The 23,208-nt window shown below is 45.1% G+C and overlaps 1 protein-coding gene across 4 annotated transcripts in view; it reads left to right on the plus strand.

Annotated features, from left to right (window-relative positions):
* The first annotated feature begins 715 nt into the window (after positions 1-715).
* Positions 716-23,208, plus strand: part of ASAP3 (ArfGAP with SH3 domain, ankyrin repeat and PH domain 3) — a 64,986-nt gene continuing 42,493 nt past the window's right edge. For 2 of the 4 annotated variants that reach the window (XM_006862313.1, XM_006862315.1), the window contains exon 1: positions 716-972. In XM_006862313.1, coding sequence (XP_006862375.1) covers positions 844-972 — 129 coding nt within the window. In that variant the 5' untranslated portion in view covers positions 716-843. The remainder of the gene's footprint in view (positions 973-23,208) is intronic. The other 2 variants (XM_006862314.1, XM_006862316.1) reach the window with 1 other exon arrangement.

Below are 23,208 nucleotides of genomic sequence, written 5' to 3' on the forward strand. Positions count from 1 at the left end.
CTGGCGCAGAGCCTGTGCTGAGAACTGGGCGTGTGGAAAAAAGCGGGGTGCGAAACCAGGAGACTAGGAGGGACTATGGGAGAGACGGGGGCGGAGAAAGTGTGCGAGCCAGAGGGGCGTGGCTCACCGGGAACAAGTTTGTAGGAAGGAGGAAGCAAGGGTGGGCTAGGGAAGGACGTGGGAAAGGATGCCGAAGAGGGTCTTAAGTAGTCCTGGTGTGGCGGTGTGGGTTAACACGCCAGACTGCAAAGCCGTTTGAACTGTAAGGTCGGCGGCGGTTCAAGCTCACCAGTCACTCCTCGGAAACCCTATATAGGGTCGTTATGGGTCGGAACCGACTCAACGGCACTTAACAACAACAACAAATTAGGGGCTTTGTGACCGAGAGGAACTTGAGAGGCTAGAAGTACGCAGAAAGGAGGCGGAGCCGCAGAGAAGCTTTGATGGAGGCATGGAGGCGTCCTGGCCCCGGGAGCAGGGCCGGGGAGTTGGGAGAGAGACTAGGGGCGGGGCTACAAGGGGCGGGGCACACAGGAGGCGGGGTCTAGGAGCTCGGCTTGAAGCTGGGGTGGGACTATCCAGTCAAAAGTGGGGAGAGAAGCAGGAAGGTCGTGGGCTGGGCGTAGGAGCAGGCCAGGCAGGGAAGTTCGGGGGCTCCCTAGACTCGAGGGGCTGCTGCTGTGCAAGCCGAAGGCAGTAGGGGGCGGGGCGGATTGGAGAGGCGGGGCGTGCGGAGGCCGGTACTGCGCCCGCGGAGGGCGGTGAAGCTGGCTCAGCGTGGAGCAGCGTAGCGCCCCTCGCGCCCCGGTTCGGCAGCCCCTGCGCCTTCGCCCCGCGACCGCCATGCCCGAGCAGCTCAGCGTCGCCGAGTTCCTGGCAGTCACCACTGAGGACCTCAGCTCTCCAGCCGGGGCCGCCGCCTTCGCCGCTAAGATGCCCCGGTGCCGGGCGGCGGCGCTAGCGCGGGAGGAGGTGAGGGGACAGGGGGGCGGGGGGGTCCATGCAAGGCCTGGCCTTGACCTTCACAGGCGTGACCGAAGCTGCGATAGCCCTTCACCTGTGCCCCGGAAACCTGCTCCCCTGAGTGCATCACAGACATTTGTGTCCTACGTCGAGGCTGGGGGAGGGCCCGAGAGGCTGTGGGAAGCCTCGAGGAAACATCGATAGCAGTTTTAAAAGGTTGGGGTACTTACCCCAAATGTGCTTGCTGACTAGCCTCCTTGCGTGTGTTTTTGTTCCGCGACTTACTGCTCGGTCTTTGCTTCCATCTTTGAAGCCCCCAAGTTTGCCCCTCAAGTCACTCGCCTGCTGAGAAGCTGCTCTTCCCCGCTTAATACTGAATTTACTTACCCTAGGCTGCAGGGAGCCCCCCTCCCCCCCGTCTCTGAGCTCTGGCTGTGTTTATGGAATGAATGCGAATGGGAAGGCGCCAGGAGCTGGGGTTCACCTTGGCCAGGCTTTTGGCAAGTTTATAGTCTTCTCTCTCCTCCCCTTTCCTCTTTGTCTTTCCGAGCAAAGCGTCCCAGGCCCTTTCTTCGCCCTTGCAGAGTGCCCCACCCCATTCTCCTGCTCGGTGGAGTTGTTCATTCCTCTACTCCTGACCTGCTGCAGCTTCTCCGCAGGGAATATTTTAGGGCAGACACCCTGTGGCTTTGGGCCAGTGGAGAGGTTTTGCAGCTCTATTTCCAAGGATGCCCTGAGTTTGGGATGGTCTTTTGAACCTTAGCTCTTGCCTTCTATCCTTCACCATTAGTGTATTGGGCACTAACTTATTATCAGTAAGACTGTTGATAACACATGGGCCAATGTCTTCAGAAGTCTCTCCTTCGTTTTCCTGACTAGCTGAAACTTCATCTCCCAGGTTGTTTGTGTGACTTGGGAAGGACAGCTGGGCTGTGGAAAGAGCGTCAACTTTGTGGTGGAAGACCTGTGTTCAAATTCTGACTCTGCGGCTTAGGTTTATACCAGCCATGTAAGCTTGGGAATGTGGCCTAATCTGTTTGAGTCCTTTTTTTTTTTTTGGTGTGGTGCCATAGGATAAGCACTCGACCTCAAGATTGGTTTCTCAAGGTCAGTTTCAACCACAAGGTTGGTGGTTCAGGTTTACCAGCTGTTCTTTGGAAACCCTATACAGGGTTGCTATGAGTCAAAAGTGACTTGATGACATTTACCAACAACAACAAACTGGAGATAATAACGTTTACCTTACAGGACTGTGGTGTTTCACGGGGAAGTGTAAAGCAAGTTGTTGATGGCAAGCTGATGCTAATGTATGGTGAACCCATGTATGACCTAGTAGAACTGTGCTCCGTAGGGTTTTCCATGGCTGATTTTTTTGGAAATAGATTACCAAGCCTTCCTTTTGGGTGCTCTGAGTTGACTGGATGAAATTGCATGCATCCATCTTGATAAAAGGAGTAATTATCATCGGATTAATCGATGGACTTCTTCAGACAGTGATTGGGCTTCTTTTGTTTTTATTTCTGTCCAGAACCTAGCCTAGTGCTTTGCACATAATAGGAATATATGGCCTTTGACTTCCTTTTGTGGGCAGAACCAGCAACCTGGAATCCAACTGCACATGAATTCAGATTCTGTTTTATTGGAAGGCTCCTAGGGAGAATGACTACCTCACAGCCACCTCCTGAGGTTTATCTTCATAGCCTTGCATCTCACTACCTGAAAGAGTTCAGTGCTTTTGGTGCCCTTAGGGCTCTCCTGGTACCCTCCCTCTCCAGGTCTTAAATAGAATCTTAAATCAGAGCAGGGGCTAGAGGAAGGGGCTGCACAATGAATCCTTCCCCATGGACAGAAATGCCTATTTATGCTTGCGCATCTGGCCCTGCTTTCTGTTTGTGTAAGCAGTTGTGTGTGTCAGGGGGAGGGGACCCTTAGAATGGATCTGGACGTCGCAGCAGTCTCTGGTTAGAGCTTAGCTTTGCTCCCAGTTCAGATAGAACCAAACCAAACCCAATCCCTTCGCCTTAGGTACATGCAAGGATTCATTTTTGCTACAGGTTTTGTGGCACCCAGACGAAACATTTCAGCATTTCTCTGCCCAAAAAGTTAGACTCTGATCTTTGGAGTGGACTTTCCTGAGGTTTCCGGTTTGGTTTTCCCTTCATGTTGATATTTACATTTAGTTTGATGTTGGCATTTCCCCCAGCGTTCTGGATATGTCTGCCCCCCCCCACCACCACCACCCCCTTGCTCAAGCTGAAGCAAAGTACAACTGAATTTTCTAGTCACACCTTCCAGTTTTGCCTGGGTAAGTTTCCTGGGAGTGACTAGGTACTCTGAATTAGGACTTGTCCTGCTGGGAAGGACCCTGGGTCATTCACAAGAAGCTAGAGTGTCAGGGCTGAGGGACACTTTAAGATCAAGATAACTAGAAACTCTTACCATGAGGAGGCTGATGTCCAGAGTCACAAAAGACTTGTCTAAGTTCTCACAGCTGGGTAGTAGAAGAATTGGCATTTCTACCCAGGTCTCTCAACCTTTGGTCCTTTTTCTTTCCTACTAGCATAGTGGTTACGAGTCGGGCTGCTAACCTCATGGTCAGCAGATTGAAACTATCAGCCATTCTGTGGGAGAAAGATGAGGCTTTCTGCTCCTGGAAAGATTTACTGCCTCAAACCCTATGCAGGGTGGCTATGAGTCGAAACCAACTCCACGACACACCACCACCACCTAAAGTTCACATATCTGTCCTTCCTATAGAGCTCCTTGCCTCATTTATTTCATCTGTAAAATGGAACTAATAATTACTTCCTGGTTACCTTGCTGTACTATTAATGTTTTCTGTTTTTAACTCTAAATGTGAGGGTGTATTAAGATAATTAAACCATGAACCAGCCTCTTCCTGTCTTAGTCTCTTTATAGCCATCATCTGTTTCACTGATATTCACAATGTTGTTGTTGTAGTTAAGTGCTGTCAGAGTCAGTTCCGACCCATAGCGACCCTCTAGAGGGTTTCCAAGGAACGACTGGTGAGCTTGAACCACCAACCTTGCAGTTCAAACCATCTGTGCAATTTAACCCACAGTGCCACACCAGGACTCTGATATTCACAATAGCACAGCTGAAAGCAGGCCCAGAGAGGCTAAGTTGTCTGGTTTTATACAGCAGGTCTTTCTGACTCCAAACCAGTTCTCCATGCCATCATCCATCTCTGTGCTAGTCACCAAGAACACTAAGATGATGCTGGCTGGTTGGGGAAAGAAAGCCTCTCTTTGGAAGATAAGTAGGAACCTCAGGAGTCTGTCCCAAGTGCCCAGTGACAGATACTGTCAGTGCCATAAGAGGCCAGTGGGGAGAGGGAGAGAGCAGTTAGGAGGAGCTTCTTGGAAACAATAGAGAAGAAAAGTCAGTGAATTCAGAGACCAATGGGAAGAGAGCGTATTCAGGAACCAAGTAAGCTATTTTGACCAGAGATGAGAATTCATGCTATATTATGTCTCAAACTACCAACGAACTCATAACCTCCTGATGGATCTTGGATGAAGCAACTCACTACAAATAGAGGATCTTCTAAGGCATGTGTTTCCTATAGTTTTGTTTGTTTGTTTGTTTAAGATTTTTGTACCAAGTTTTAATAGTACAAGGGACATGATTTTTTTGTGTGCATGGTAAAGATATATGTAATAAAATGTGCCATCTCAATATAGACATAATTTTAAAATAAAAATCTAAACACATAACAGAAAAGACTAAAGTCACCGGTGACTACTTCTTACTCTCCTTAGAGGTAACTGCTGTAACAATTCAATGTGTATGCTTGCCATGGTATGTACTCATAGAAAATGACGTATTACTAGTGAAAAGGGTGTTTATAGGAATGTTTCCCTGAATTAGTTTCATACCTTATAATGTACAGCTTTAAGTTTGGTTGTAGACAAATTGATCTTTTCCTTTGTGATTTGTTTTTTGAATATTATTTTAGAAAGGATTTCATTTAAAAAATTTAAAAAAAACAAAAAACACTTTTTATTGTAAACTGAGTGAAGGTTTACAGAGCAGATCATCAGTTTTACATTCAGTAAGCCATACACTTTGTTTCACTACATGTTTGCAATCCCCTCCGTGTACCAACAGTTAACAACATTTCACTTTAACTCTTGCATTCTTCCTTGTGTCTCCCACTACTTTCATCTTTCCTTTGCGAACCTTCTTCTTGTATATTGCCTGCTCCATCACCCTGGTCTACCCTCTAGTCCATGAATGATTTTCCTTCCTCTCTCTCTCCCCATAACTATCATACAGTGTTTCTTTTATCAAGAAAACCTTTTTTTAAAAGTTTTTACAACAGTGGTCTCATACAATGTTTGTCCTTTTGTGATTGACTAATTTCACTCAACTTAATGTCCTCCAGGTTCAACCATGTTGTGAAGTGTTTCACAGATTCATCATTATTCTTCAGCATTTTGTAGTGTTCCATTGTGTGCATATAACAACATTTCTTTATTCTTCTGATGATAGGTGTTTAGGCTGTCCCCATCTTTTTGATGTGCCTCTTGTAGACAGCATATTGAAGAATCCTGTTTTCTTATCCTTTCTGTTCTTTATGTCTCTTGACTGGTATATTTAATCCATTTACATTCAGTGTAATTATCGATAGCTGTGAATTGATGTCATTTTTCTGTGTGTTTTGTTGTGGTGCTGCTGGATTCTTTGTTCCACATAATTTCATATCCTGAATTCATTTTTTCATTTTTCTTTTTACTTTCATTTCTGTTGTGTTACTATTTACTAAATCATTCTGATTTTCTTATCTTTTTTTTTTCTTTTGATGTGCAGGTGTATTATTTTTCTTTGTGGTTACCCTATAATTTATTATTTTTTTCCCTGCTTAAAACAATCTGTTTTATATTGAAATCTACTTGACTTCCTTGCTGTTTGGAAGTTCTGTATCTACACTATTATTCCCTCTTTTTGCTTTGTAGTTGACTTCATTATACATTGACATATCTGGTTCCCTATTTTCAGCTTTGTAAGGAGCTCTGGTAGTGTAGTGGTTACGACTTGGGCTGCGAACCTTAAGGTTGGCAGTTCGAAACTACCAGCTGTTCCGTGGGAGAAAGATGAGGCTTTCTGCTCCCGTAAAGATTTACAGCTTTGGAAACCCTGTACAGGGTCGCTATGAGTCAGAACCGACTCCATGGCACATAACAACAACAACAAGTATTGAGAGATTTGTCTTCACACTAACTAATTCAGACTTTCCTTGCTTTGCATCTACTCCTTTGCCCTTTCAACGTATTGTCCATTTCTGAGATCTTACTATTATTCTTCTGAATTTGTAATTGCAGGTTTTATATTGTTTCAAAATTTGCATTTATTTTGTCTGTTTGTTCTCAAGTTTTTACTGTGTTCTTACTTTCCTCGATCTTTTAATTGATCCATTGAAGGTACCTAATTGTCATTCTTTTGAATTCTTTTTCAGTTAGTTTTATTATCTTTGCTTCCTCAAGAACATCTTCTGGCTCTGTATCTTAATAATTTGTTTGAGCCATTCTCTCTTGTTTCTTCATGTGAGTTAAAATTGTCTGTTGTCTCCAAGGCATTGTGAGGTTGTTGTAGTTGTACAAACAGGCAATGTAGTTGTTGGACCCCAGGGGAAAAATCTCTGGGGGTTCCTACAGAGATTCAGGAAGCTCACAAGGTGGTTGTGGGAGGGATGTGACAGCAGAGTTCCTGGCCCTAGATGAAGTGCCTGTTGACCTCGGTGTTGTCTATGTTCAGGGCACTCAATCCGGAAGTAGTTCATGGGGACCCTTGATGAAGCTGTTTCAGTGTCTGTTAGGACCCCAGGACAGCTGGGGGCAGGTTAATGCTGATCAGGTAGCTTTGCAGGTTTGGTAGCTCTGCAGGTTATGTAGGTCTGGAATTGAGCCCACCTGAATCTAGGCATCAACGCACCACATCAAAGTGGCCAAGCCCCTACCTTATGCTGGCATGGCTGGCTCCCAACCACACGACTCCAAACTCCAGGAGAGAAGGGTTTGCGCTGGGGGTGCATAAGGGTGGGAACTGGCTACACTTCTGCTCACCAGGTGTGTATGGGAGAAAAAAGAAGTCACATCTTTTCTGTTGTCCACGTAAATCTGCTCTGCCAGGCCTCCCTCCGCTGCCAACCTGCTCACAAGATGGTCGAGCTGCGTCTGGGCAGTCGTTCATGGGTCAATCTCCCTCTCTCTTTGTCCCTGCTTGGCCTGTGCTCGCAGCAGTCACTCCATCCACCTCTCTAACTTTTCTTATGACCTTCAGGGCGCCACAGCTTTCATCTGTATCTGTTCTATTTTGTCTCTCATATCTTTGTTGTAGAGGATCCATTTGTTGTAGTGCACCTGCCTAGTCCACCATCTTGCTGGAAGTAATTTTAAATATTCTTGTGAATTCTATAGTCTGTTTTGTAATAAATCCAAACCTGTTTTAGTATAAAAGTTATGTCATTCTAGAAGTTATTTGCAAGAAACATAAACCCACTCAAGCTCGTTTAGGTTGAAGGGAAATTTATTTTAAGGAATTAGAGGCACCTCACAGAATTGAAAACCAGCACATAACAATAGGGACTATATGGCATAAGCAGTAAAACATCTGGTTGCTAACTGTTGGAGGTTTAAGTAACCCAAAGGTGTGATAGAAGGCCTGGTTGACAACTCTATGGAATGCAGTTTTCACATGGGATTGTCCTGAGTTAGAATCAACTCAATGGCAGCTGGCTAGTGGCTAAGTAAACACAGACCCCAAGGCCTGGAACTCGAGGCTGGGAAGTCATTAGGGACTAAGACAGCTGCGTCCTCCTTCTCCATCTCTTTTGCCTCTTCCTGTCTGACCAGTACTCTTGCTCACTTACCATCATAGAGGTCCCAAAGCACAGCTTTAGCTCCCAGGCTCACATGATTTCACTGGTCCAGTATCTAAAGGAACTGAGCCAGTCTTGTACTCCACTTGTAAGTTCTTGGCAGAGCAGTTGATGGCCCAGCTGACTTCTGGACTGGTTCTAGAAGTTGGGTCTTCGCACCTAGTTTCATCAGAGGTCATAGAAGAATAGACACGGGCAGGGCAAGCTTGCTCCCAGGGACCTACGCTATGAGACGGAATGCTTTTCAGAAGAGAGGCCGAGTCCAGATCGTCACCCCAGAAGTCTCCCTGGCAATTACTTTCTATTTGGCACAGTCCAGGCTCCGGGCATTGAGCTCGTCCTATTTGTCCCCCTGGCTATCCAGGTCTAGATGAAGGTGAGCCCCAGTTTGGAAAGCTCAGGTATATAGGGGAATTGGTAAGGCAGATTGGGAGGAGAATGCCACACCTTTCTCCTGTGGAGTAGTTGGTCGGTTCTAACTGCAGACCTTTCAGTTAGCAGCTGAGTACTAAACCACTGTACCACCAGGGCTCTGCAGCAACCAGCCCTGCTGTTGTCGTGTGCCGCCAAGTTAGATCACACTTTCAGCAAGTCTGTTAAGGGTTTCCGAGAGCAACTGGTGGGATTGAACTGCCTACCTTGCAGTTAGCAGTACAGTGCTTATCCTACAGTGCCACACCAGGCTCAGCAGCCAGCATTGTTGTTATGTGCCATCGAGTCGTTTCCGACCCATAGCGACCCTGTATAGGGTTTCCGAGGGTGTAAATCTTTACGGGAGTAGAAAGCCTCATCTTTCTCCCGCGGAGCAGCTGGTAGTTCGAACCGCTGACCTTAAGGTTCGCAGCCCGATTCGTAACCACTACGCTACCAGAGCTCCTAGTACCTGACATATTCTGAACCTTAGGGAGCCGAGAGAGCACTATCGTAGCAGACATTGCAATTTACAGAGACCTAGAGAAAAAACATAGCCTGCCTGTGGCCACACAAAAAAATTAACTTGTCTCCAAGGTCCTGGGGGGAAAACTCAGTTTGAGCTCCCAGGACAGTGGGGAACTGGGTCAGTGGCAGGAGAAGTTTGGTTGTCTAATTATGCCTTTCCTTAGATTATTAGATGTTCTAGTTGGTAATTTCTCCCCATTTTCCATGTTAGTAAGTAGAGGCTCAAGAGAATGGCCTGTTTCTATATGCATCCTGTTGTGCAAAAGTTAATTTAGTTTCTCTCCATAGCAATATTTTAGAGATGAGAAGCCTCAGGCTCAGAGAGGTTAAGATCAAATAACTAGTATAAAGGGAAGCTGGGATTAAGTTAATCCAACATATACTGATTGGAAACCGCTCTGTACCAGGTGCTGTGGTAAGCATTGGGTAGACACACTGCTGAGTAACACAGATGCAATTCTGGCCCCATGGAGTTTACAGTCCTCTGGGAAAGATAGGCAGGAAACAGTCAAGAAACAAATCAGTACTGCTCATTGTATTAAGTGGCATGGAGGCTCCTCCTCCTCCTCCAACTTTCCTTGAGTTTGGTTCTGGGCCCTTGCCCCTCTGAATGCTAGTCTTTCTCCCTAGGCAGTCTCATCCACACCCATGGCTTCAGTCACCTCCCATCTTTAGATGACTCACATTTATTCCTCCAGCCTAGTTCTGGATATCCAGCTACTCTCTTGACAGTTTCATGTAGATGTCGCAATGTGTTCAAAACCATACTCAAGAACATTCCCTGTAGGCTAGTCCTTCAGGTGTTCCCATCTCAGTGGGTGGTAACTGCTGTATTCTGTTACACAAGCCAGAAACCTCACATCTTCACATATACACTTCATCACCAAGAGCTCTGTAGTCTACCCACTTCTCTATCTCTCCCCCAGTCTAAGCCACCACATCTGGTCCCGCAACACAGTAATCCTTTCCTAACTGGTCCCTCTGTTTTTATTTGAGGTCAGTTCTCCTTGGTAACACTGTGTTTCTCTCTCTGAAGCACTTATCATAGATAAATTTTATTTGTATAATCACTTCTTTAAAATTAGTCTTACTAGATTTTGAATTCTATGAGACTAGAATCAGATCTCACCATTGTATTTCGAGTATTTACTAGAGTACCTGAGTAGGGGCTCAGAAATTATTTGTTGACGAAAAGAGAAAAACAAAGGAGCATCAGAAGAGGGAGTATTGGTGCAGGACACTTCAGATAGTGGTAACAACTTAAGCAAAGGCCCTGTTATCTAAAAGAGGCCAAAGGGGCAGAAGTATGATAGTGGGCAAATTAAGCAACATTAAATGAATTTAGGAAGGTAGGCAGGAGCTAGATTGTATCCAGACCCTTGTAACAAGTTTGGATTCAGTAGATGCGTATTCTTTAGAAAGATTATGTCAGCTGCTCTGTGGAAACTAGATTGGAGGAGGCAGAAGATAACTAGAGGATACTGTCATAAATTAAATTGTGTCCCCCAAAATATATATCAGTTTGCCTGGAGCTTGATTCTCAGTGGTTTGGCAGTTGTCTCATGAAGTAATCTGGAAGTTATACAATGATCTAATCATCCCCATATGATGTGATCAGAGCCCTGGTTTGGCACTGTGGATTAATGCACAAGACTGCAAGGTCTGTTTGAACTGCAAGGTCAGTGGTTCAAGCTTACCAGCCACTCCTCAGAAATCCTTTTCAGAGTCGCTATGGGTTGGAATCGACTTGAGAGCACTTAACAACCACATGATGTGATCTGCCATCCTGCAGGAGAAAGATGAGGCTTTCTGCTCCTGTGAAAATTTACAGCCTCAGAAAACCTATGCAGGATCACTATGAGTCAGAACCGACTCCACAGCACATCCACCACCACGACCATGATGTGATCTAATGCAATCAGTCAATCAACTGTAAGAGGATTAGGGTGGGATAGAAGACCCTTACTCAGGGTGTAGCCCTGATACAGTGTTAGGGGAGTTTCCCTAGAGTGTGGCATCACCTTTTATTTTAAAAGAGAAAAAATGAGAGAGAAGTGAGCAAGAAAGAAGAACCAGGAGCAGAGCACATCTTTTGAACTTACGGTTCTTGCACTGAGAACCTCTTAGACCCAGGGGAATATTGTTGAAAGGAAACAAGGCCCTTCCTCCAGATCCAGTGGTGAGAAAAAGCCCTTCCTTAGCGCTGACACCCTGAGATTGGATATCTGACCTCCTAAACTGTGAGAGAATACATTATCTGTTTGATGGTGTTTCTGTTACAGTAGCAGTAGATAACTAAGACAGAATTTGGTACTGGGAGTCAGGCAATGCTCTAACACATAGCTAAAATGTAGACATGGTTTGGGAATTGGGTAATGGGTAAGAGGCTGGAAGAGTGTTAGTTGCCTAATAGTAAAATCCTAGATTGCCTTGAAGAGACTGCTGGTGGACTTAGGGACATGAAAGGCAGTTCTGGTGTGGGCTCAGAAAGAAGCGAGGAATGCTGTAGTACCAGAGATGACACAGATGATGAGAAACAGGAGACCAGTGTAGGATCCAACCCATGGAACAAGAGAGCTGAGAGAGCCTTCAGGCCAAAGGCTTCCTGGTGGAGTGCGGTACCTCCAGACATTTGTCATCAGCGCTAAGCTTGTTGATCCATGGATTGAGAACTGGGCACCTTCAGGCTGAGACATACTGGCAGAGTGGGATGTCGGCAGATGTTTATCGGTAGAGCTAAAGAGCTTTTGTAATGCTTGCCTGGGCAGGACAAAGGCTGGATCAAGAAGCCAGGGAGAATAGGAAGCAGAACTATATCAGTTTCAAAGGGTAGGGTCATAACCGCTGGGATTTCAAAGGGTAGGGCCACAGCCTCCTAGGTTTCAAAGAGTCAGATCCTCACCAACTCAATTCTGGAGTGTGAATCTGCCATTCAAGAGTATGAGAAGGATGAGGCCGTATGGGGCCAGATCTGATGCCATGCCCAAGGGCAGAAGAATGAATGGGGCATGCCAGGGCTGAGGGGGTGGGGTCACCTTTCAGTTGGACTAGGAGAATGGGGCAGCCTAAAGCTGTCCCAGTGAACTTGGAAGGTCCTGAAGCCCAAGGCTGAGGAGCCTCCACCCAGAATCCAGAGAACATGGCCCACACCAAGAGTCTGAAGGGTGGGGCCGCTGCCTAGATGGTCTCAGAGAACAGAGGATTCTTTTCAAGTCTTGAGAGCTAATGTAAATTGTTCTACTTACTTTCGGACTTGCATGATGCTGGTTACCTCGTCTTTACTTCCAGTTTCTCCCATTCGTAATGGAAATGTCTACCTCATGCCTGTTCTACCACTGTACGTTGGAAGCAGATAACGGTCACAAATGAAGAAGAATTTTCCCCCAAGATGGAATTTAGACTTGGAGTTTATTTTAAACTTTTGGGATTATAGAATGATGGAAATGTGTACATGTGGCAAGGACCTGAAAGGGTGGCATGTCATATATTTCAAAATGCTGTCAGCTTGGCTGGACCATGATGCTCAGTGGTTTGGCACTTATATAATGATGTAAGTACCCCTGTGATGTGATCTGATGTGATCCATTGTAAGGGGGATCAGGGTGGGATGTAACACCTTACTCAGGTCACAGCCCAGAGGTGATGGAAGATCAATTTCTCTGGGGTATGACCTGCATCATTTTATAAGACATAAAATGAGAGAGAATTAAGCAGCGAAGGGAGGACCTAACCACCGCCAAGGACAAAGAGTCAGAAGCAGAGCGTGTCCTTTGGACTCCAGATCCCAGAGCTGAGGCCCTCCTGGATGTTAAGACACATGTAATCTCCAAGAGACACCAGGCTCACAGATATTGAAAGGTGATAAGGACCTTCCTCCAGAGCCACAATGGAGAGAAAGCTCTCCCCTAGAATTGGCACCCTGAATTTAGACTTACAGCCTCCGAACTGGGAGAGAATACGTTTCTGTTTGTTAAAACCACCCATTTATGGTATGTTTGGTATATGATCAGTAGATAACTGAGACAGACCCAGAAGGAGACTGTTAACACTTGTTTAGGGAAGAGAGGATGGGTTTTTACGGATAGAGTTGTGAGTAGTGGAAGAGGAGAGAAGAGGGAGGGTTCTCGCGGTATCTTATAAGTTGTTGTTGTTGTTGTTGTCAGGTGCCATCGAGTTGGAACCGACTCGTAGTGACCCCATGCACAGCAGAACGAAACAATGTCCGATCCTGGGCCAACCTCACTACCGCTGCCACACTTGAATCCATCAATGATGCCACCTGGCCAATCCATCTCGCTAGGGGTCTTCCTCTTTTTCTCTGACCCTCCACCTTACCCAGCATGATATCCTTTTCCAGCAACTGTTTCCTCCGGACAATATGTCCAAAGTATGAGAGACGAAGCTTAGCCATCCTGGCCTCCAAGGAGCACTCTGGCTGCACTTTTTCCAAAACATATCTATTGGTTCTTTTGGCAGTCCATGGCACTTTCAGTATTCTCCTCCAACACCACAACTCAAAGGCTTTGTTTAGTGCTTCTGATTGGTCAAGTCTACGTCATGGGCCTGTACCCTAGCTTCAAGGGAGGCTGGGAAAGCAAGATTGGTCTGTTCAGCTTTTATAGGAGGAGGCAGGCTATACTAAAACTCATACATAAAGTAACTCCCCAGACACTGGAAGGAGTTTCTGAAGACAAACTGGTAAAAAATGACAGATGTTCCTGACAGTAGGTTGCCAGTGTACAGTGGTGACAAGGAATCTACATTTTTAACAAACACCCCAGGAGATTCCCAGGCAGGTGGCCTATGAGCCTCATTTAGCATATGTAAGTATTACTTCCGCCTGTTTTCAAAGCTTTGGGGGTGAATATAAGCTCACCTAGAGATAATGAGAGCACTGAGACCCAGGTTTTAGGGAGCTCCAGTATGAGAGATTGGAGTCCTGGTGTGGTGATGTAGGATAAGCACTGGACCACAAGATCAGTTTGAACCTCAAGGTCATTGGTTCAAACCCACCAACTGCTCCTGGGAAACCCTATATTGGGTCACTATCAGTCAGAACTGACTTGACAGCACTTAACAACAACAAAATATTAGCAATTGGGAGAGGACAAGGATTAATAAAGAGGACTGGGAAGGAGGAAAATCAAGAGTTTGATGCGTCACAGGCCAGGGGAAGAGCATTTCTGAGAGAGAGGGCGTTGCTTGGTGCTGTCAGGTGCTGCCCTGATACAAACAAATTTGGATTTGACAACATGGAGTTTTGTTGGTTGTCTTAAGGACAGTTTCCCCTCCACACCAGTCTGGACTGATTTGAGGAGGCGGCAGATGAGAGGTTTTCCCCAGAAGAGGGGCGGAGACATGGAGTGGTTGGTGGCTGGAGGAACCTGAGGCCAAGAGTGTATCCTAGGATGGGATTGGAACCCAGCTCCGTCAGGGCCCAGCCTCTTCACCACATACGGCTGCCTCTGTCCAAGAGATGGAAGGTCTTCTTGGCAGTTGCCAGCCGTACTCCAGTCTCTCAGTCCGTTCCTGTCCCCAAATTTCAGTCTTCCTTGGTGCTAACTTCCTTACATAATTTTCAGCTGTCTGTGGCCACTGAGGTGACCCAGGCAGATTTGGGGGCAGGAAACTGAAGCTTCAAGTCAGAGCAAAAGCAAAATGCTTTCCCTGAAAGTGATCTGAACATAAAGCTCTCAGAAAATGTTGTTGATAGAAAGTTCTTTGGATGGTGTTAGTGCTTGGGCTAGAGCAGATGAGGCAGGAGACTTACAGGGACACAGTGAGTTCCTTGGACTCTAGGGCAGGGTCCTGGCTCCATTTGTCCTGGGAACATTGTGACTCAGCCTTGCCTAGGTCGCTGGAGGTACTTTGGAACGTATAGGAGACAGAGCTAGGAACAGCTGGGAAGGCCCTTTAACTCTGCCGAGCTCCACCCAGAGCTGCTGAGTCAGTCTCCCAGGGGTGAGACCTAGGTAAGTGAGCAGTGCTCCAATTCCCCAGGTGACTATAAAGATTGCTGTGGTGAGCTATTGCTTGTCCACTTAAGGTTAACAATCCATTGAATTATATTTATTGAACTACCTACTTTGTGGACGCCTGGTATGGCACTGTAGGATCAGCACTGGACTGGGAACTACAAGGTTGGCAGTTCAAACCCACTAGCTGCTCCTCGGAAACCGTACACAAGGATGAGATGGAACCAACTCAACAGCAGTTAACAACAACAACTGTGTACCAAGGGAGACTGAAGTTTGGAGATGATTAGACAAGATCTCTATCTGGGTAGGAGAAGGAAGACTTAATGCTAAGTAAAAAGATGACAACCCACAGCTGTGGATAAAGGGGTGTGAACATCCATGGAGTGATTCCAGTAACTGAAGTGAGACAGACCTGGTATGGAATCAGGGCTTCCAACTGGTTCACGTCATTCATATACTGAATCATATACTGGGTGATTACCGGGGATCTTGTTATTTGTAGATTCTAATCCGATATATCTGGGGTGGAAAGGGAAATACTCAGCAGGGGTTTGTCATGGAGTGAACCAGTTCAAAATCCGAGTTTGAATTCCTCTTGGCTGTGTGACTTCAGGCAGTGAGTTAACCTTTCTGAATCGATCTCTCCATCTGTACATCAGGGATGATAATAATGATCTAGTTCAGACACTTTATGTGCAGTTCTCTCAAATAGCCCCATTGTTGTTGTTGTTGTTAAGTGCCATCGAGTCGATTCCGACCCATAGCGACTCTATATAGGGTTTCCAAGGAGAAGCTGGCGAACTTGAACCACTTGACCTTGCAGTTCAAATGACTTTGCAGTCTGACGCATTAGCCCACAGCGCCACACCATAAGATAGTTATTATCATCCCTGACGCACATATGGAGAAAGGTTAAGTCATTGCCTGAAGTCACACAGCCAATAGGAATTCAGACCAGGGCTGAAGTGTCTAGCATATACCAAGAATCCTGGTGTGGTGCTGTAGCATAAACAGTGGACTGCTACCTGCTAGGTTAGTGGTTCAAAACCATCAGCTGCTCCTTGGAAACCATATGCAGGGTCTTTAGGAGTCAGAATAAGTTAACAGCACTTAACAACAAGAAGTTAAAGTCTGTGTTGAAAGAAGTACAGCCAGAGTGCTCCTTGGAAGCCAGCATGACCAGACTTTATCACTCGTTGCTGTTGTTGTTAAGTGCCATCAAGTCAATACCAACCAATAGCGTCCCTGTACAGGGTTTCTGAGGAGCAGCTGGTGAGCTTGAACCACTGACCTTGCAGTTCAGATGACGCATTAACCCACAGTGCCACACCAGGACTCCATACGTCGGGCATATTATCAGAAGGGACCAGTCCCTGGAGAATGATATTATGTTTGGTAAAGTGGAGGGTCAGAGAAAAAGAGGAAGACCCCCAGCGAGATAAATTGGCACAATGACAGCAGCAATGGACTTAAGTGTAACAAATGTGAGGTTGGCGCAGAACCAGGCAGTGTTTCATTCTGTTGTATATAGGGTCACTATGAGTTGGTGCTGACTCAATGTCACCTAACAACAACAACAAGTATATACCTGGCGCATGCCCATTGCCATTTAGTTGATTCTGACTCATAGCAACCCTGTAAGACAGAGAACTGCTCCACAAGGTTTCCAAGGCTGTCAATCTACAGCCGACGGCCTCATCTTTCTGGTGTGTTTGAACCTCTGACCTTCTGGTTAGTAGTTGAATGCTCAACCCACTGCACCACCAGGGCTCCTTACCTGGCACCTAACAGGTACTTAATAATTTTCTCAAATTACTTTTTACTAGAAACACAAGTACACTGGCACACAGAGTAGTTACAGAGGTCAGGAACGACCAGAGAAAAGGAGACAAGAAGAGCACCATGAAATGTGTGAATGCTAAAATTGTGCCGCCCTGGCAGCCAGAGCTAAAAGAGATTTTGTGTACCCTGGAGGTGTCCAGGAATCTATAGCTGGGCCTGATTTGGAGAGCAGGTTTTCCCCTCTGCCCTGCCCTTTGCTCTCTACCTCCCTTCATATCTTCATCAAACATTTGCTGAAAGCCTACCCAGAAGTTTTCAGTCCTGACTGCATTGCAGTCTGGGTTGTATTTTACTTGGGTTGCTTTTAAAAGGGAGAGTCTATTTTAAAAATTGAGATAAAGTTCACATAACAAAACATTCACATGTAAACCATTTTGAAGTGTACAGTTCAGTACAATGTGCAGTAATTACTGCTATCTAATTCCAGAACATTCCCATCACCCCAAAGAGAAACTCGGTACCTATTAGCTGTCACCTTCTTCCCACCCTTCCTTTGGTTGTTACTATTGTTGTATGTCATCAGGTCAGTTCCAATTTATAGCGACACTATATAGGGTTTCCAAGAGTGGCTGGTGGGTTTGAACTGCCGACTTTACAGTTAGCAATCCAGTGTTTATCCTACAACACCACACAAGGGCTCCCTGCAGCCCCTGGAAACCACTAATTTACTTTCTTTCTGTCTTTATGGATTTTTCTATTTTGGGCATTACATACAAATGGAATCATATAAGTATTCTTTTGTGTCTGCCTTCTTTCACTTAGCCTAGTGTTTTCAAGGTTCATCTGTATTGTCTGGGCTGCTTTAAAAGCATTAAAATAGGACTAGCCTACCAGGCAGTGTTGTAAGCACTTACCATATATTAGCTTAAGTCATCTTTAGATAAAGGAAACTAAGGCCCAAGGGAGGTGAAATAACCTAGTAAGCAGATTTGCCAAATAAAATACAGTATGCCCATGCAATATTTGGGACTAAACATGGTTCACTGATTGTTTGAAATTTGGATTTAACTGGGCACCCTGTATTTGTTAAGTGCTGCCAAGTCGGTTCCAACTCATAGTGACCCTGTATAGGATTTCCAAGGCTGTTAATCTTTGCAGGAACAGAAAGCTTCATCTTTCTCCCTTGGAGCAGTTGGTGGACTCAAACTGCCAATCTTGTGTTTCTCAGTTCAGTGCTTATCTTACATTTGGTTTTATTAATGCTGGCCACTCTACCAGCAGTAAATGGCTGAGTTGGGATTTGGATGTGGACGTTTAGCCCCAGAACCAGCTTCACCACTACTGTACTTGTGATGTCTGCTCATCCACCACCACCCCCAACACTGGCTTGACAAGTCTAGGGTGAAGCCTGACATCTGTATATTTTCCAGCCTTCCAGATGATTCTCTTGGCCACCTGAGGTTGCAGGAAAAGTGTTTGCTGGTCAGGAGAGCTAGCATGGAGCCCTTGCTTTATGCTGAGCGCTTAATTCCTAATCACATTCCATCCTCACACAGCCCTAGGAGATGTTGTTGTTCGTTTTCATTGAATCGGTTCCGAATCACAGCAGCCTTGTGTATAACAGATTGCAATGATGCCTGGCCCTGTGCTGTCTTCCCGGTCTTTAGTTTGTTTGAGTCCATTGTTGTGGATGCTGCTATTGTACTGTGTCAAGTTTCTTCCGACTCATAGCAACCCCGTATGACAGAGTGTTACTGCTCCATTGGGTTTTCTAGGTTGTAATCTTTATGGAAAAGTACTGGTGTGACACGACAGGAGAACGCACTGGACCGCAGGTCGGTGGTTCAAACCCACCAGCCACTCCTTGACCTGACAGCACACAATAGCACTGATCTTTATGGAAGCAGATCGTTCTCTCACAGAGCCTTAGTGTGGGTTTGAACTGCCCACCTTTCAGTTAGCAGCCAAGTGTTTAATTGTGCTCCAAGTTCTGTTATTATCCTCATTTGCCATATGGGAAAATGTAGGTTCAGAGAGGCCAAATCATTTGCCCCAGCTCACATAGCTGAGTGGCAGCAGGAATGGAGGAAGGCTCATTAACAACCTCTAAGATATGATACAACCTTATTTGGTGACAGCCAAGAGGACTTAAAATACTTACTGATAAAGATTAAAGACCACAGCCTTTAGTATAGGTTGTACCTCAATGCAAAGAATCCTCACCACTGGACCAATAAATAACATCAAGATAAATGGAGAAAAAATTGAAGTTGTCAAAGACTTCACTTTGTTAGGATCAACCATCAACACTCATGGAAGCAGCAGTCAAGAAATCAAATGATGTATTATTGCACTGAGTAATAATAAAGTGTTGAAGAGCAAAGATGTCAGTTTGAGGACTAAGGTACACCTGACCCAAGCCATGTATTTTCAATAACCTCATGCATTTGAACGCTGGGCCAGTGAATAAGAAAGACCATAAAAGAATTGATGCATTTGAGTTATGGTGTTGGAGGAGAATATAGAAAGTACCACAGACTGCCAAAAGAACAAATAGATCTGTGTTGGAAGAGGTGCAGTGGAAGCCAGAATGGCCAGACTTCGTCTCTCATACTTAGGACATATAGTCAGGAGGGACTAGTCACTGGAGAAGGACATCATGTTTGGTAAAGTGGAGGGTTGGAGAAAAAGAGGAAGACCCCCAATGAGATAAATTGGCACAGTGGCAGAATCAATGGGCTCAAACGTAGCAACAATTGTGATCGAGCAGTGTTACATTCTGTTGTGCATAGGGTTGCTATGAGTCGGTACTGATTTGATGGCACCAAAGGAGTCAAGAGATCAGACGACGTATTGCATTGGGCAAGTCTGATCACAGGAACTTTTTTAAAGTATTGAAGAGCAGAGATATCAGCTTGAGGACTAGGGTGCGCCTGACCCAGGCCATGGTGTTTTCAATAGCCTCATATGGATGTGAAAGCTGGACAGTGAATAAGGAAGATCATAGAAGAATTGAAGCCTTTGAGTTGTGGTGTTGGAGGAGAATACTGAAAGTGCCATGGACTGCCAAAAGAACCAATAGATATGTTTTGGAAGAAGTACAGCCAGAGTGCTCCTTGGAGGCCAGGATGGCTAAGCTTCGTCTCTCATACTTTGGACATATTGTCCGGAGGAAACAGTTGCTGGAGAAGGATGTCATGCTGGGTAAGGTGGAGGGTCAGAGAAAAAGAGGAAGACCCCTAACGAGATGGATTGGCCAGGTGGCATCATTGATGGACTCAAGTGTGGCAGCGGTTGTGGGGTTGGCCCAGGATCGGATATTGTTTCGTTCTGCTGTGCATGGGGTCGCTATGAGTTGATTCCGACTCGATGGCACCTGACAACAACAACAACAAAGGAGCTCTGGACTCCACGGCACATAACCAACCAACCAAAGGAGCTCTGGTAGCGTAGTGGTTACGAATTGGGCTGCTAATTTTACTGTCAGCAGTTCGAAACTACCAGCTATTCCACGGGAGAAAGATGGGGCTTTCTGCTTCCATAAAGATTTACAGTTTTGGAAACCCTGTACAGGGTTGCTATGAGTCAGAACCAACTCCATGGCACATAACAACAACAACAGGAACTCTGGTAGCTTAGTGGTTACAAATCAGGCTGTGAATCTTAAGGTCAACGCTTTGAAACTACCAGCTGTTCTGCGAGAGAAATTTTCGATGAGGGTTTCTGCTCCCGTAAAGATTTACAGCCTCGGAAATCCTGTACAGGGTCGCTATGAGTCGGAACTGACTCCATGACACATAACTACCACCACCACCACCACCACCAACAGCAACAACAACACATAGCTGAGTAGTTGTTAAGTGCCATTGAATTGGTTCCAACTCATAGCAACCCTATATAGGGTTTCCAAGGAGCAGCTGGTGGATTTGAACTGCCGATCTTGTCATTTGCAGTCCAGTGCTGACCCTACAGCGTCATGCCAGAGTCCATAACTAAGAGTTGTTGTTGTTGTTGTTGTTAAGAGCTGTCGAGTCAGTTCCGACCCATAGTGACCCTGAACAGGATTTCCGAGGCTGTAAAAATCTTTAAGGGAGCAGAAAGCCTCATCTTTCTCCCATGAAGCAGCTGGTAGTTTTGAACTGCTGACCTTGCGGTTCGCAGCCCGATTCGTAACCACTACGCTACCAGAGCTCCTTATAACTAAGAATACTGGGACCATAATTTGGACCCCAGAAAGTGACATGAAAACCTGAGCTCTTCACACCTGCTGCCTTTTCTGTGTTCCCATTGAGCCTTGCTTGTTCATTCATTACCTCTTTCATTTATTCTGTTGTTACGGGCTGTCAAGTAGGCTATGACTCACAGCTCAACAGAATGAAACACTGCCTCATCCTCATAATTGTTCTATTTGAGTTCATAGTTGCAGCTACTGTTCAATCCATATCGTTGGAGGTCTTCCTCTTTTTTTGCTGACCCTCTACCAAGCACTATATCCTTTTTCAGAGACTGGTCCCTCCTGATAACATGTCCAAAGTATGTTGTTGTTGTTGTTGTTACGTGCTGTCGAGTCGGTTCCGACCCATAGCGACCCTGTACAGAGTATAAGAGATGAAATTTCACCATCCTCCCTTCCAAGAAGCATTCTGGCTGTACTTCTTCCAAGATAGATTTGTTTGTTCTTCTGGCAGTCCATGGCACTATTGATATTCTTCATCACCGTAATTCACATGCATCAATTCTTCTCCAGTCTTCCTTATTCATTGTCTATCTGTTGCACACACATGAGGCAATTGAAAATACCATGGTTTGTTTCAGGTACTCTTTAGTCCTCAAAGTGACACCTTTGTTCTTTAACACTTTAAAAATGTCTTTTTCAGCAGATTTGCCCAATGCAGTATGTCATTTGATTTCTTCACTGTTGCTTCCATAGGCACTGGTTTTGGATCCAAATAAAATTAAATTCTTGACAGCTTCAATATTTTCTCTGTTTATCATGATGTTGTTTTATGGTCTAATTGCTAGGATTTTTGTTTTCTTTACATTCTAAGTTGTAATTCATACTGAAGACTGTGTTCTTTGATCTTCATCAGCAAATGCTCTGAGTCTTCTTTGCATTCAGCAAGCAAGGAAGGTGTTATCTGCATAGTATGGTTTGTTAATGAGCCTTCCTCTAATCCTGTTGACAGGTTCTTCTTCATGCAGTCCTATTTCTCTGATAATTTGCTCCGCATACCAATTGAATAAATATGGTGAAAGGATACAATCCTGACACACACCCTTTCTGATTTTAAAATATGCCGTTTTTCCTAGTTCTGTTTAAATGACTGCCTCTTGTTCCATGTGCAGGTTCCACATGAGCACAATTAAGTGTTCTGGAATTCCCGTTTTTTTGCAATGTTATCGACAGTTTGTTATGATCCATACAGTCTAATAATTTCTTTGCATAGTCAATAAAACATGAGTAAACATCTTTCTAGTATTCTCTGCTTTCAGCCAAGATCCGTCTGACATCAGCAGCGATATCCCTTATTCTAAGTCCTCTTCTCAGTCCAGTGTGAATTTCTGGCAGCTCCCTGTCGTCGATGTATTACTACAACAGTTTTTAAATTACCTTCAGCAAAATTTTACTTGCACATGATACTAATGATATTGTTCGATAATTTCCACATTCTATTGGGTCACCTTTCTTTGGAATGGAAACAAATGTGGATCTCTTCAGTCGGTTGGCAGGGTTGTTGTTGTTAAGTGCTGCAGAGTTGATTCCGATTCAGTGCAACCCTGTATTGGGTTTCCAAGAAGTGGCTGGTGAGCTTACACCGCCAACCTTGCAGTCCAGAGCATTAACTCACAACGTTACCCCAGGACTCCGGTGGGCAGGGTAGTGTCTTTCAGATTTCTTGGCATAAACTAGTGAATAGTTGCAGTGCTGCATCAGTTTTTGAAGCATCTCAATTCATTAATATTCCATGAAATCCAGGAGTCTTGTTTTTCACTAATGCCTTCAGGGCAGCTTGGACTTCTTTCTTCACTACCATTGGTTCCTTTTTTTTAAATTGTGAATTGAGTGAAGGTTAACAGAAAAGCTCATCAGCCTACATTCATCAAATTATACATTTTGTTTCATCTCAATGATTACAATCCCCTCCCTTCAACAACAGTTATCCTACTTCTTCCCCTTGACTTCCCTTTTACATCTAGATTTCACAAATGGACAAAGCAAAAATATTTGATGTACACATGCAAAACAAAAAATACATATTTATTTGAATGTCCTAAGGGCATGTTCTGTAAGCCAGTCTCCTGCCCGAAGGCACACAGCCTTACAGAGTCCATGGCCCTAGAGCCTATCTGCTCTATCTCTCCAGGCCACCACCTCTGTCACCATCTCTGGGGTCACCGCTTTTCTAGGTAGCATCTCACACTTCACTCATGCTCTTCCTTCTTTTTTTTTTTTTTTTAAGTTTTTATTGTGAATTATGTGGGTTGACATGGGAAAACATCAGGTTTACATTCATCCTATCGAGTTTCATTTCATTGCAATGATTACAATCCCCTCCATGCATCATAAAATAACCAAAAGGTATATCCGGCAGGCCTGCTCCCCGGCTGTCAGCACACAGCCCCTCTCCCTCCCTAAGTCCAATG

Source organism: Chrysochloris asiatica, unplaced genomic scaffold (assembly GCF_000296735.1).
Source record: "Chrysochloris asiatica unplaced genomic scaffold, ChrAsi1.0 scaffold00047, whole genome shotgun sequence".
NCBI lineage: Eukaryota > Metazoa > Chordata > Mammalia > Afrosoricida > Chrysochloridae > Chrysochloris > Chrysochloris asiatica.